This window comes from Saccopteryx bilineata, chromosome 10 (genome assembly GCF_036850765.1).
Source record: "Saccopteryx bilineata isolate mSacBil1 chromosome 10, mSacBil1_pri_phased_curated, whole genome shotgun sequence".
Taxonomy (NCBI): Eukaryota; Metazoa; Chordata; class Mammalia; order Chiroptera; family Emballonuridae; genus Saccopteryx; species Saccopteryx bilineata.
In genome coordinates this window covers 37588032-37603236 of record NC_089499.1, presented here as the reverse complement: position 1 = coordinate 37603236, position 15205 = coordinate 37588032, and the positions used below count along the sequence as shown (strand labels likewise).

At 53.0% G+C, this 15205-nt stretch overlaps 1 protein-coding gene across 1 annotated transcript in view; it reads left to right on the top strand.

Moving 5' to 3' along the window:
* Positions 1–15205, top strand: part of RAB6B (RAB6B, member RAS oncogene family) — a 56060-nt gene that overhangs the window by 24433 nt on the left and 16422 nt on the right. The window contains exon 2 of the mRNA XM_066245004.1: positions 5595–5653. Coding sequence (XP_066101101.1) covers positions 5595–5653 — 59 coding nt within the window. The remainder of the gene's footprint in view (positions 1–5594; positions 5654–15205) is intronic.

Genomic DNA, 15205 nt, shown 5'->3' with positions numbered 1-15205 from the left:
TCTGCCTCTGTGCCTTTGCTCACACTGTTCCCTCCACCTGGGATACCTGTTCTCCCTACGCCTTCTCACAGCTTGGCAACTGCCCTGCCTCCTCCTTGTGGCCTTCCTGACTGCCTGGCCACCTGGGCCCCTGCCTTTTGTCATCTCCTGCTTTGCTGCTGGTCAAACCTTCCTGTAAACCAGCACGACGTCATGCACGAGGCGGACTTGGGCCTCAGATCCGGGTCTGCACACCAGCTCCACTGCTTACCAGCTCTGTGACATTGGGGAGAAGAACTCACTCACTGGATCGTGACAAGGATCCAATGAGGATCAAGTGCCGAGTTTCTTGTCTGGCACTAAGTAGAGGCTGAGTAAGAGTTTCCATTCCTTCTTTCTAGAGGTTCCTGGGTACTCGGTAATGAATTTTCTCACCCTCATTTGGTTGAAAGGAAAAATCCATCTCTTTGCTTAATCACGTGAAACTAAGCTACCAGAAGATTACAAGAATATTGCTGAGCCACGCGTCGAGATAAAAAAAAAAAAAGCTCAATAATGATTTGTCTGCTTGTTTTTAATAAGATCCTGCCAGTAGAGCTGAATCTTTGCCTTCAGAATAAACTCTGTTCTGCTGTGCTGGTGTCCCAGACTGGTGTTAGAGGGGATTCGGGACAGTGTGACCTTGAGAACAGAGCTGTGTGGGGAGGGCCGCTCTCTTGGAGACTGCAGGGCTGGTGGGTGGGGCGGCAGCGGGGGCTGCAGGGCTGGTGGGTGGGGTGGCAGCGGAGGCTGCAGGGCTGGTGGGTGGGGCAGCAGCGGGACCTCGGGGGAGTGGCTCTGGCCCCTCCCATGTGCCTGTCCCTCCCTGAGCTGGTGGAGTGCTGCTGCGCCCTCGGTCTCCCCTTGGCTACAACCCGGTGGTAGTGCCCGGTCAGGCCCTGCTGCTCTTTGTGGTGAGACTGAGGGAGTAGCCAGGTAGATGGACTGTGGAAGCTCGCCGTATCAAGATTCCAGTAACTTCTACTTGGGTGTGGGGTGAGTAAGGGGGAGAGGAGCTTGGCACAGGGGAGCCCTATTACCAGCTTAGGTCCTTTCTGTGATGCCAGGGTAGGGTAGACCCTGGGCAGCGGTGTGCAAGGGGCTTCTTTTTATTTTTTTTAATTTTATTTATTTTGTATTTTTTTTCTGAATTTGGAAACGGGGAGGCAGTCAGACAGACTCCCACATGCGCCTGACCGGGATCCACCCGGCATGCCCACCAGGGGGCGATGCTCTGCCCATCCGGGGCGTTGCTCTGTCACAACCAGAGCCACTCTAGTGCCTGGGGCAGAGGCCAAGGAGCCATCCCCAGCGCCAGGGCCATCCCCTGCTCCAATGGAGCCTCGGCTGTGGGAGGGGAAGAGAGAGACAGAGAGGAAGGAGAGGGGGAGGGGTGGAGAAGCAGATGGGCGCTTCTCCTGTGTGCCCTGGCCGGGAATCGAACCCGGGACTCCCACACTCCAGGCCGACGCTCTACCACTGAGCCAACTGGCCAGGGTCGGGGCTTCTTTTTATAAGCTCTGTCTTGGGACCCTAGGAAGCCTCCAGAGACAATGGAGGGCAACTTTCTCGTATTCAGGTCTCAGACGGCGTGATGAGTTCTGCCCTGGGGTCAAGGTCAGGGTGGAGGCCGTGCATTCAGACTTGTTCAAGTTGGAGGCCGGAACAGGACCTACTGACCACGTGCCTGCAATGAAGAGTGCAAATATGTGCCTCAGGGAAGGATGAGCCATCGAAGAGGCCTCAGCAGAAAGGCCGAGCTGACAAGTTGAGAAGGGCTCTGAGCCATATTGTCTTGGTAGCCTTGGAAAGAGGATTGGGTGTCCTGGGGAGGCTGTGAGTCAGGGAAGAGAAGGGCTTCTGCTCTGAGAAATGAGAAAAGTGGGCCTAGAGGAATAGTAAGGAATTCCCTTTGGCAGCGAGTCAATGATCTGGCCATCCCGTTCAGGACTCAGTTGCGGTGGTGGGCCCCGGGCGTTCAAACCTGCCCACCACGCTTTCTAAGCCCTGCTTGTGCCCCACCTCAGTTCCCAATCTCTGATCTTCCAGATTGGGGCAAGTACCACCCAAGTGGGGAGAGGCCCTCACCTGCAGCTGGCCCCTAGGAAAGGTGCCTTGGCCTGGCAGGGGCTGCTCCCGGGAATTCCATGACATCCACAGTGATGACAGTCATCACCTGCTGGATCCTGAAACTCAGTTTGACTCAATGATGCCAAGAAGGATCAGAAATAGGAGCTCAGTCTCTGGTCAGGCCGCCTCATCCTGGTCCCACTGAGCTCTGGCCCAGGGCAAGTAGCTGCCAACTCACTTCCCCTGGGTGACACAAATACCCACTTCAGGGTTGAGGACTAAATAGGTCGGAACTAGGGACTCAGGACAGCGTTGCTGCAGGCACGGAATCCTGCCAGCTTCAGGAAGCAGGTGTGTCTCGTCTCTTATGTTTCCTTCTTCACGGCATTCTGTGCCTGGCACAGACGGTGGCTGTGCCCGGAACGTGCTCGGTAAATACACGTGTTGCCTTTGATAGTTATTGTGGGAATGTTCAGGAAATGGTGGTGGTGGCCAAGACCCCACACCTCTTCCTCCTGCTCAGTCCCATTTAGCAACCTGTTTTCTTGGGATTTTTCTCCTTCTCCCCTGTGAGCCAGTAGCAATCCACTGCCACTGGCTGGTGTCCTGAGAAGGGGTGACTTGACGAGGGGGACCCTCTTGTAGGGGTTTCTAAGTCCTCAGCTACTCCATCAACCTCCCGTTCCCTTGTGACTTCTTGTGATTCCACCACCTGTCCTGCCTGTCTGCCCAGCTGCCCCAGGGGAGAACCTATGGGGAGAAATGAACCCAGTATCTTCCCGTCTTCTCACCCTGCTCCCTGATGCGTGTCCCTTTCCCCCAGGAGTAAGATGCCAGGTGTCACGACCTCGTGAAGTTACCAGTGGGCCCTGCCATGCCTCTCTTCCTGAGGAGGAGGCTATAGCTTTCTTTTGGAAAAGGAGCAACCTGTGTTCTCTCCGATTTCCTCTTCCTCTGGCTGGCTCAGTATCACTTGAGTTTTTGCTCTGGGGTCCCCTTAGCAATTTCCAGCCAGGCCTTTCTGTGTGGGAAACCCTCACATCTCACCTTCATGTGAAATTTAAGGGGAGATTTAAAGCAATTGGAAAGCACTTTACAGGTTAAATGCCCATCAAAAGCTCAAAGGACAGTTTTCCAGTAAAATGAGAAGAGATCTTAGGTGTATTACTGCTCACCCCAGAGATGTGTTTCTAGAACTGTGACTGCTCTGGCACCAGCCGCTGAACTGCAGCCCTTCCTGGCACGGCCCACCCAGAGCTGGCGTCAGACTCCTCCGGTTTAAAGGCACAATCCCCAACAAGACTGCCCCCTCACTTCTACTGCCAGCCACAACTGGGGTCCCCAAGGACACCAAACTGCTGACCAATTGGCTACAAATCTGAGGGCTCCCATGACCCTCCTCAGGTTCCACAATTCACCAAAACAACTCACAAGACTCAGGAAAGTGCTCTACTTAAGATTAGTTTTACTATAAGGATATAGATCAGCAACAGCCAAATGCGATGTGGTGGGTAAGGTTCGTACAATAATGAAGGTGTTTTGTTTTTGTTTTTATCTGATATTCAGGAAAATGCCTCAGCTATCTAAGTTATCTGCTACCTCCTTCCAATTTTAAGCATTTCCTGTGTGCCTGGCACTTTTATTATCTTATTTCATTTCTACCGCTGCCCTTTGAACTCTTTGATGTTATTGTGTCCGTTTTTAAAAGAGTCATTGAGGTCCAGAGGGCAGGGACCATCTCAGAATGATGCAGCTAAACCGTACCCCAACCTGACCAGGCGGTGGTGCAGTGGATAGAGCATCAGACTGGGACACAGAGGACCCAGGTTCGAAACCCTGAGGTCGTCAGCTTGAGCACGGGCTCATCCTGCTTGAGTGTAGGGACACTGGCTTGAGCATGGGATCATAGACATGACCCCCAGGGCGCTGGCTTGAGCCCAAAGAGCCCTGGCATGAAGCCCAAGGTCGCTGGCTCGAGCAAGGGGTCACTCACTCTGCTGTAGCTCCCTGTTCAAGGCACATATGAGAAAACAATCAATGAACAGCTAAGGTGACATAATGAAGAATTGATGCTTCTCATCTCTCTCCCTTCCTGATTGTCCCTATCTGTCCCTCTCTCTGTCTCGGTCACAAAAACAAACAAAAAACCATACCCCAGGTAAGATTTGACTCCAGCTCACCAGTTCCAGTCAAAGATGGAGCCACCTAAATTTGCCTCAACCACAGTCCCTCAGATGTTTCTTCTAGCAGAGGACAGTTGTCTTTCTGTTATAAATGTTGGCCATCAGGAGATGGCTGCACTTGTGTGTCATATGCCGTACTACTGAGACATCAGAACAGGAAAAGGACCTTGCCCAGAGGAGGCTTGTTGGGGTGCCCTGCTCCATTCAGACACTGACCAGCCACCCTGCCAGGCCGAGCCTGAGGACCTCCTGCCCGAGAATCAGAATGGCAGAATGGAAACCTCTCAGGCGCTGGCTCTCCTGCTTTCCCACCAGAGCTGTCTGTTTCTGGGAGCCTGGAGCAGAAGACTGGGAGCCAAGCTCAGCTGGGCCAGTGTTTTCTGAGCCCCCAGGGCTATGGCAGACCCAGTGGGACAGTGTAGAGGAGCACTCCATGCCGGGCCTGACCCAACAGCTGTTCCTTTACCACCCACCCTTCCTCCCCTCCCAGATGATAGAAATGCTATAGTAGGCATCTCTGCTACTGCCAGGCCCCAGGGGACCTGCACGAGGTTAGGTCAGAAGCCAAACCCTGCAGTTTGGGCAATTACGAGCACTTGTGAGATTCCAAAGAGTCTTCCTGGTTCTCTTAGCTGTAACAGTGGTTCTCAGTTGGGGTGTTATTGCCACTCGGAGGGCATTTGCTAGCACGGGGGGGGGGGGCAGGCAGGGTTGTCACAATGACAGGATCTCGCTGGAATTTACCCAGCAAGGTCCAGGGATACTAAACATCCTGTGAGCAGCGGGATGGTCAGGCACACTCCACAAAAACCAGTCCTGCCCGTGAGAGACATGGGGAGTGTCCCATTTACTTCCCCTACCTGCTGATTCCTTAGAAAGACACCTTCCTCACCCGTCTCCAGGCTGAATGAATGGGAACTAAACAGCATGCCTCCATCCCAGCCTGTGACCAATGACAAGGCAGTATTTCCTGGTGAACGTGGGCCAGTGTGAGAGGAGCATCCGTCGTACACCCACTTGCTCTGATTCTTCATATATGGCTCTCGCATCAGTTAGGATCTAGTGGGTCAAGAAAAACGTGGATTAGGGTGGGAAGAATTCACGGAGCAGGGAGAGGCCTCCTCCTCGGTGGCTGGCAGTAACTCCCCACAGCCCACCTGGTGTAGACTCGGCGGCTTTGCTCTGGGTCTTCCTTTCACTTCTGCTTCCCCCTCTCACTTTTCCTCTGGGCTTTTTATTTTTATCGGTTTTGTTCACATGAAATGTGTTTAGAAGAAAGTAGCTCGGATGCCATGGCTGAACCGCTCTCCTCTTGTCTTACAGTTGGGAAGACGTCTCTGATCACAAGGTTCATGTACGACAGCTTCGACAACACGTACCAGGTGAGGCCCTGGGTGCCCGTTTTCCCCCCACCCTTGGTGTCTGCAGCCATGACACTTGCCTGGAGACCATGCTGGCCTGTCTCTGGGGCTTGCGAATCCTGAGATGAGAGCAGGGTGTTCCTGGAGCCCAGGGCGTTTGTTTCGTCTTGAAGGAGCTTCTCATCTGTGCATGGGCCCCAACCCAGTAAAAGACCCTGGGAACTTCTGCAGATCCAAACTGTGGCAATAAAAACCCACAGCGTTTTCCAGTAGAGAAAGGACAAGTTTCAGTCTGTGTCATCCTGCTGCCCGTGGGCAGGTCTCACCATTACAGTGTTTGATTAGTTGGGTGGGTAGTCACGTGGAGGAGGATGAACAAGATGCAAAATAATGGAGGTGAAATAGCAGTAGTAGAACTTGTTCCCTGAGCACGGTTCTGTTTGCTGGATCTCGTGCACATGTGCGCACACTCAGACACACGCACACACAGTTGCTGAGGACTTCCTTCCCTGGAGAGGTTGATGTGATGCACTCAAACTGCTCTATGTGGGCAGGAGGCTGGACAGAGTGCTCTCTGCTCCTCGCTCTCAAAGTGGTCTGGGGTCAGCCAGTGGCCCAGGGGTGGCTCCAAGTGACCCGAAGGCTGAGCTCTGTGGGGTCAGTAACACTTTACTTTCCTGGCATCACTGGTGAGTGGGAGGTTTGTGCAAATGAAGTGAATTTTCCCTGTTACTATCGCTTTTTTGCAAAAGTACCAATTTTATTTCTGCTATTTTTAAGAAAAAAAGATATTTTCTTCCTTAAAACAGAGACAAACATGCATTTTTCCAAGCCAGTGGGTGCTCTGAATGACTCGTTCTAAGGGATGTGAAGTAGGTGTTATTTGAGAACTAAAGGCAGGAAGGAAGGCTTAGTACTTGTGTGGATTTAGGAAACACTGGTGAACAAAAGCAAACCAGCTTTTCTACTGCAGGACTTCTCAGAGCCTTTACTACATCAGTGTAGGGTTTTGTACTGAAGGAGGGGTGTAGGGTGCGGGATCTCCCAGACTTGTCTGGTCATGGAATATTTTTGTCACCGAGTCCTCAGAGGAGAGACATTTACAGAACACACTGGGACGGCTGTGCTAAGAGGTCCATGTGCCTTCCTGGACTGATGGAGGACGCAGAACACAGCTCACTGCCCATCATCACAGTTCCGTGTCTTCCGTCTGTTTTCCCCTGGACCACTCATCATCTTGCCCTCTTGACTCTCTCACTTCCTGCTTTTCCTCTGCTGTCATCTGAAATGCCAGATGACTGGTGGGCTTGAAGGGTCGGAACCTACAGCTCCAGGAGAGGAGCCCTGGGTGTTGTGCACAGCCCTGGGCGCCAGCTTGGGGGATGGTGATCTTGGCCACCGTTGGGCAAACCAATGTGTTTCAAGTGTGAAACGTGTGTTAGGTTTGCTCGCTTGTATTTTACCTCAGTGGTGCACTGGCGCGGGGCAGCGCCCTGTGTGGACAGTCTAGGGAAGGCTGCGGGCGCTTGTCCTCAGGGCGGCAGGTTGCAAATTGCCGATTGCCTGCCACTTGAGGAGGGGCGATTGTTTGCTGGAGAAGGGGTGTCCCCCCCCAGTCTGTTTTGCTAGAGAGTCCAGGGAGAGAGAGAGAGAGAGAGAGAGAGAGAGAGAGAGAGAGAGAGAGTAGAGTGAGAGAAGGAGTGCTGAGGGGCTTGGGAGCCCTGAGATTTCAGCCCGGCCTGTTTGGATGGGGAGTGCTGAGCCTGGTGGGGGGCCTATGAGTCCAGGGTGAGTCCGGAGAGTGAGAGGGAAGCGGTCTTCCCTGCCTGTTTGCTTGTCCGCCATTATGAGACTCTAATAAATGGAATGACCCACCATTTTCTGGCTCCACTTTTCTTTTACCATCTGCGGGAATCCAGTGGGAACCTGCAGGGCTGTGACAACAGCTACTGGCCCTACAGCCACACCGTCTCATCATGTGCTCTCCAGGCTGGGGCTTTGTGCCACCGCAGCCTTAGCAGAGGCCTCGCCGCCCAGTGAGGGGACTTCTACTTCATCAGTCTGTATTGGGGATTCCAGTCTAACAGACGACAGTTTTGGAGACTGACTTGGTACTCTCGTGCGCGCGCGTGCGTGTGTGAGAGAGAGGAGATAACTCACTGATAATATTTAAATTACTTGATAATTTTGAATGTCATGATACCTGTGATGCTTCTTGTTGGTGTCCCATTGCACACAGCGAGACTCTTGGCTCTTTGATGTTCTTAGAAGTGGTAGGTGGTAATGGTGACCTTAGGGCCTTGGCAGTGGTCCTCATTGACATGGATCAACTCCTCCCCATGTAGCTTATGTCCCTCAGAGCCTCAGCCCACCTCTATCTGCAGTGTCATCTGCCATTGCGCACGTCTTGTCACATATCCCATGGTCCAGCAGGCCTGCTGCTTGTGGCCCCACACAGTGACACTGTCACAGCTCCACGCTTTGGCTCCTGGTGTTGCCTCTGCTGGAAAGCCCTTCTCCTCTGCTGTGAAATGTTCTTCTGACTCATCGAGGCTCAGAGCACATGTTTGCCTGGGCTCTGCCCCCTCCATGGCTCGGAGCTCTCCCCTGGCCGGTTGTCCTAGGTGCTCAGTTAGCCTCCTGGCTTTGCAGGAGCTCCTGTGTGCTCTGGGCATGACTGAGGCCACGACCCCTTGGACCCGCACTGCACTCATGGGCCCCGCACAGGACTCGGCCGTACCTGGTGTCAAGTGCCTGTTGGTATCGAAGTGGCCTTGGAGGGACGCTGCCTACCTTGGTTTTAGACCCCAGCAGACCGAGAGGCCACAGAGGCCCCATGTCGGCGTGGAGAGAACCGGGAGGAAGCCGCCAGGGGAGCTTTTCTGACTCACTGTTTTTGCAGGAGCAGGTGGAGCTTCTCTCCCAATCCCCTTTAAAATGGTAATTAGGCTAGGAGACTGGAGCTCCAGTTCTGCCATACACAGGCTCATCTTAATGAATTCTCTGGAGATGGAAAGGGAGAAATGTTACTTTGTTTTTCTTAACATGGTAGCAGAGACATTTGGGAAGTAGACCAGATCCCCAAGGGCTCTGGGGATGCTTAGTTGCCCCCCCCAACACGGTGATTACTTACACCCACCCCCCAGAAAACCTTGCCCATCAGCCAGTAGAGCCCAGCAGAGCCCCCCCCCCCTCAATTAGCTGTGATGCCCAGCCAATCCCCAGGACAAACCTCCCCTCCCTCCTTCCTGTCCTCTCTGTGTGCCCTCATTCACTCATTCTGACAACAGATAGTTGTCAGGTGCTTCCTTGTTTGGAGAGACAGTGAGAGGAAATGACCTGGCCATAGAATGTGGCTCCGCCCTCAGTGTGGAGAGCAGAGGGGTCAGCGTGGAGAGCAGAGGGGTCAGCGTGGAGAGCAGAGGGGTCAGCCTCATCTGGGTGGCAGTCAGCGAGTCCTCCCTCTTCCTGGGGCTGAATATGCCTGAGCCCCCGAGGGGTTGGCGTGAGGACCCGTGAGGACCTGGCCATGCAGATGCAGAGCTGGAGTCCCCTGTTGGACCTCTCCCGGGTCCTGTTCAGCTGGCAGGCCCTGGGGGGTGGCACCTCGTCAGCCTGTGGGCCCCTGGAGGGCAGCTCTGCTGCCTGCTGCCTGGCACACCGTCTACACACATGTGCCTGTTCTCCTCTTGGCACATGCATTCCCCAGCCTCTCACCGCCCCGCCCATCACCCCATCAAAACCCACTCACTGGGAGAAGCACAAAATTAAGATTGGCAGACATCCTGGTGAGAGTCGTGTCTCTATAGTTCTCTTGTATAAACCCCCAACTAAGAAATTACTTTCCAAATTTGCTATAGAAGAAACCTTCTGGCACCTGCACTGTGGCGAGACTTGACCCTCTGTGTGGGCCAAGCCCCGTCCCCTCCCACAGGCCAATGAAACACACCTTGGGCCACGGCTTGATATTTCACCTGCAGAGACCTGAGACCAAGCCAATGTGGCGCTAGGGCTGGTCTCAGGCCTCTGCATGTGGCTGCTGAGAGTAAGGAGGGGGAGGACTTGGAAGCAGCACTCTTCTGGGGTTTCTCATGGGTCCTTCATAGGTCCTCTGTCTTGGCTACACAAGAATATTACTTACTGGGGGTCTGGCCGGGAGATGCACAGGCCAGCTCAGGCATTAACATTTTTAAGTTTTCAGAGTTGATAGAGATGAATTTATAGCCAAGGCTGGAGCAATGGACCTGTCTCTGGACCTCCTGCCACAGCACAGATTAGGAAACCGGCTTTGTGGGCTGCCCCCAGGAGAGGGTCCCGGCCTGCAGGAACTTACGCAGTGGCTCCCCAGAGTGGAGGAGCGTTTCTGGAGGACCATGGAGCTTTGCCTACACTGGGGCACTTCTGGGGTCCCGTAGAGCCTTTGTGAAGGGAACAGAATGGCTGAGTCCACCCAGCCTCACGGGCAGAGGACCTCTCCCCACTCGGCAGTCTGTCTGCTCTGCCCAGAGCTTTCCTCTCTAACCTCCAGGGTCTGAGTTCGTTCCCTGGGGCTGCCATGACAACTGAAATTGTCCTTTCACAATTCTGGAGACTAGAAATCCAGAGTGACCGTGAGGCAGAGCCAGTTTCCTCCAGAGGAGAGTCTTCCTCCTTGCTCCCTCCGGTCTCTGGTGGCCGCAGGTGTGCCTTGGGTGGGGCTGCCGAGCTCGCATGGTGGCCTTCTCTTCGTGGCGCTGTGTGTCCTGTCTTTTCCACTCGTAAGGACTCCAGACACTGCATGAGGGGCCCATCCTAAACCCAGGATGATTTTTCATCGTAAGCTCCTTAACTAATTAATTACCTCCACAAAGATCCTTTTTCCAAAAAGGTCCCATTCTGAAGTTCCAGGTGGACAGGATTTGGGGGGACATTCTTCAACCCACTACTGAGCCCTGTCACCTCCCTGTCTGGTCCCACTGGGGACCAGACTCTGGCTCAGGCCTCAGAATGATTTGCCCCACCTGCCCCCCCTCCCTGCATGGACCCCCCACACACGGACACCCCCCCAGTGGAACCCCTGCAGGCTCCCAGGCGCCTCTGGCCCTTCATGGGCTGCATTTACCTGGGGCAGCCATTGCCCCAGGACCGTATCTCAGCAGCATGACTTTTTGTTCTCACAAGGTTTTTCAAAATGATCAGGATGTTTCTTTGAGTGATGTTGTAAGTTGATTTAATCAAGTCCCTAGGTTTACTGAGGTCTGGTCATTGACGCTGTGCCCAACCCTCTGCTCTGCAGCCCCCAGGCCAGTGTCTGTCTCCACCCTGACGATTCAACCTGATAGTTTGATAGTTGGGGTTAGCCCTTCAGAGGGGCAGGGCTCCAGCTGGCCCCCACGGCTGGGGCGGGGGCTTTGTGAGGGTCATGGTGAATGGAGAGCGGTGCTTTGTCCTGTGTGCGAACTGATCCTCTAAACTCTTTCTGGAACAGCAAGTTCTGCTAACACTTGTCCAGCCAGACTCAGGCTGCTGGTCTGGGGGTTGCCAGGCTCCGGCAGCCAGGCCCCACATCGAACATGCCCCCACGTCGCCTCTGCTGGTGGGCCTGAAGAGGGGTTCAGTGAGGAAGGAGGACCTGGGTGTGGGTCCAGCCCGAACATCTTCCTTGAACACACACCTACACACCCATGCACACCGGCCTCTGTCCCCTCCCCGGCTGGGGCCAGGGGACAGGAGAGGCACGGGGCCTTGGGAAGTAGATCTGAGCACCTTTGTCAGCGGGCCACTGTAAGGAGATGAAGGAGCCTTCACAGAGCTCACAGCAGTGGAGAGACAGCCGAGAGAGGGGTCCTCTGATGGGTGTGGGGAGGTGCCCAGTGCTTCACCTTGAAGAGGAGGTGCGGTTAGACAAGAGGCATCAGGTCAATGCACAGGGTCCAGGGGTGAGATGCCCCTGAATGCCTGTCAGCTTGGCGAGGTGACCCTGCCCTCAGAGACCCGCTAGGGCACTGCCAGGCAATCAGGTGCTCCCTCTAGACATTTACTTGGTCCAGGATGGAGGGCAGACTTGGCCTTGCTCTGACATCTTTCTTTTCCTCCCTTCTCTCCTCTGCCCTTGTCTCCCCCTCCTTTCTCTCTTTCTCTTTCTTTCTCTCACTCACTCTCTCACTCAAAAGAGAGAGAGACAGAAAGGGAGAGAAATGAGAAGCATCAACTTGTTGCAGCACTTTTAGTTGTTCATTGATTGTTTCTCATACGTGTCTTGACCAGGGGCGCTCCAGTCAAGCCAGCGACCTTTGGGCTTAAGCCAGCGACCATGGGATCATGTCAGTGATACCCTGCTCAAGCCAGCGACCTTGGGGTTTTTAACCTGGGAACTCAGCATTCTGGGTCTACGCTCTATTCTGTGCACCCCCACCGGTCAGCTGCTTCCTCTCTTTTATTTTTTTTATTTATTTATTTATTTTTTTTCTTTCATTTTTCTGAAGCTGGAAACAGGGAGAGACAGTCAGACAGACTCCCGCATGTGCCCGACCGGGATCCACCCAGCACGCCCACCATGGGGTGACGCTCTGCCCACCAGGGGGCGATGCTCTGCCCCTCCGGGGCGTCGCCATGTTGGCGACCAGAGCCACTCTAGCGCCTGAGGCAGAGGTCACAGAGCCATCCCCAGCACCCGGGCCATCTTTGCTCCAATGGAGCCTTGGCTGCGGGAGGGGAAGAGAGAGACAGAGAGGAAAGCGCGGCGGAGGGGTGGAGAAGCAAATGGGCGCTTCTCCTGTGTGCCCTGGCCGGGAATCGAACCCGGGTCCTCCGCACGCTAGGCCGACGCTCTACCGCAGAGCCAACCGGCCAGGGCTGCTTCCTCTCTTTTAATGAGTATATACATTTAGGAATATGGTCACCTGTACAGACAGCTGACTAATGGTGGCATAAACAAAGCAAGGTTTTGGTTTCCCAGGTGCGAGAAGGGTGGAGAGGCCTGAGGAGGCAGAGCTGAGCAGCGATGCCATCAGCCCCAGGCCCTTGCTCTTAGTCCGTGCCGCCTTCTTGCTGCGTGGGTTCCCGTCTTCATGCAGACTGACACTGCTCTAGTCATCACCTCTGCATCCAAAGCAGAGAAAGCGGCAGCTTCCCTCAAACGGCCTCTCCCTCCAGCAGATTGCAGTTTGTGTCTTATCAGCCTGAATTGGGTCTCACCTTCACCCTTAGCCTGGGAAAGCAGAATTTCACTTTTACGGTCTCTAGGCAAGCAAGGGAGCAAGAGGTTGCCAATAGATAATACGTGGGTTGGATAATGGTAAGTCTCCCAGTAGTACCTGCTGTATTTATATGGACCCATGGTACATTCTCTGCCCCGTATTTTAGTAATCCTTCCTAATTCACTTTGTAGATTATACAGAGGTAGCTCTTAGACAACTTCAGAAGCCCACTACTTGGAGCATCTTTTGCCCTAATTATTAGGGAAGGGCTTGTGCACTTGAATTCATATGTTGCCCTTCAGATCTTTTGGGGAGTTTCAGGCCATATGTCATGGGTATCTGTGGGTTTTGAACAGATTGATTGATTTTGATTAAATTTAACCCCTTATTTAAAGTTCGAAGGTACCTATCATTTGTTTGATGTTTCAGACCACAGCCTGGACATAAAAGAGCAATCAATAAGTCCTTAATTGGGTGTTGACTAAGCCACTCTCCACTAAGAGGAAAGTGGCCGCCAGGGCCGTGTAGACTTGGAAGCTGAGGTGTCTGAAAGAATCCGGGTACACGTGTAGTGGCCTCTGGAGCTCGCGTCCCCGCCTCCCGAGCGCAGAGCTGCTGGCGAGGACAGAGCCTGCCCAGCGTGATTTCCAGAGGCCGCAGTCTCCTTCCCCACAGCGCCCACTTGCCAGTCTGAATCCTTAGGTTTTGCCAGCCTCATTTGCATGCTAATTTGCATGACTTTACCCTGATTCTCTCATCTGATGGCTAGTGGTGTGGAGCACAGACAGCAGCTTCATTGTCAGGGGCTTGTCAGGCCCAGCTGCTTTCTGCCACTTAGGGATGCTTCCCCAACCATGGGCCAAGGCCAGGCCAAGGCTAAAAGAAGACATACACACTCCTTTTTATGATTTTTCTTCCTGAAAAGAGAGTCTTGAGTCAATTTATGCAAATTACCATGCAAATTTCCACTGCAGACTTTATTACTGTGTCTTGTCAGAATGTGCTGCAAAATATATTTCATAATAAATGCACATAGCAAAGAAGATTTCAACAAGTGCCTCAGGGAACATCCCTTTCCTCGGGGATCCGCTAGACCAATGGAAGCTTTTGTGCAGAGGGAGGCATGTAATGTACTACCATTCTGCACAGTGTGTCTGAGCCCGTTGACACTGCTTAATCCCACCTTCAGAAGATAAATGTGGATGTGGCTAGGAAATCTGCACTTGTTACGCTCCTCGTGTTTTGTATGAAATGAAGTGCCTGACATTTTTCATAAGTACAGTTTGCAAGCAAGATGATTTAAAGGATTAAATAAGCATTACCAGGTCTGGGCAACGTAATCACAGCGGAGTACAGCCCAGCCTCCCGGAGGGACACGGGAGGCTCGTGCGGCACAGCTGGAGAGGGGGCTGTGGGGAACATGGACTGGCAGGAGTGTCCCCAAAGCCAAGCCTGCTGCTCTTGTTGTCCTGATGTACTCCTTATATCTTTGTGGTATAATTACCAGCAAGAACAATTTACTCCATACCTCATAAGTGGAAATAAAGTACAAAAAATGAATGCTTTGACCAAGACTCCAAGGGAAGCTGAAGGAGGGATATGGTCTCCCTCAGAACCCACCTTTTTGAAGGTCAGCCTTTCCTGAAGCTCTGGGAACACTAGGATGTTAACAGGAATTATAAGCATAAAGGTTCCCAGGGCAAAGAAGCTTGGGAATCATTGGGTTCATATTTCTTCAGTGCAGGAATTCTCAGAGCCTTTACTATGCCAGTGTGCTTTGTGGGTCTCCACTAGGGGACAGAATATGCAGCCTTTCCCAGAAACACTTGATCACAGTCCGTTTTTATCCTAGAGATCACCTCATGGGGCTGTGTTTCACATAACTGGACTGAGAAATGTTATTAGAGGGTGGGTTTCCACACCTCCTCTTGGAAATCCTTCAGTCAGATAGATTTTTTTTATACAGAATAGATTCAGGTTGTCTAACTCATGTGATCCACTGATCCTTGAAGGAAGCTATTTTAGACTGGAGAAGCTTAGGGCCAGATTGGCTGTCAGGAACACTCCTGGCCTGACCTGTGGTGGCGCAGTGAATAAAGCATCGACCTGGAAATGCTGAGGTCGCCGGTTTGAAACCCTGGGCTTGCCTGGTCAAGACACATATGGGAGTTGATGCTTCCAGCTCCTCCCCCCTTCTCTCTCTCTGTCTCTCTCTCCTCTCTCTCCCTCTCTGTCTCTCTCTCTCCTCTCTAAAAATGAATAAATAAAATTAAAAAAAATATTTAAAAAAAAAAAAGAAAACTCCTATTCACCCCATAGCATCCAGATCCTGCCAAAGCAGTAATAGAGGCCACTGTATATATGCCGGGGCCCTCTGGGCCCAAGATCCCACCCT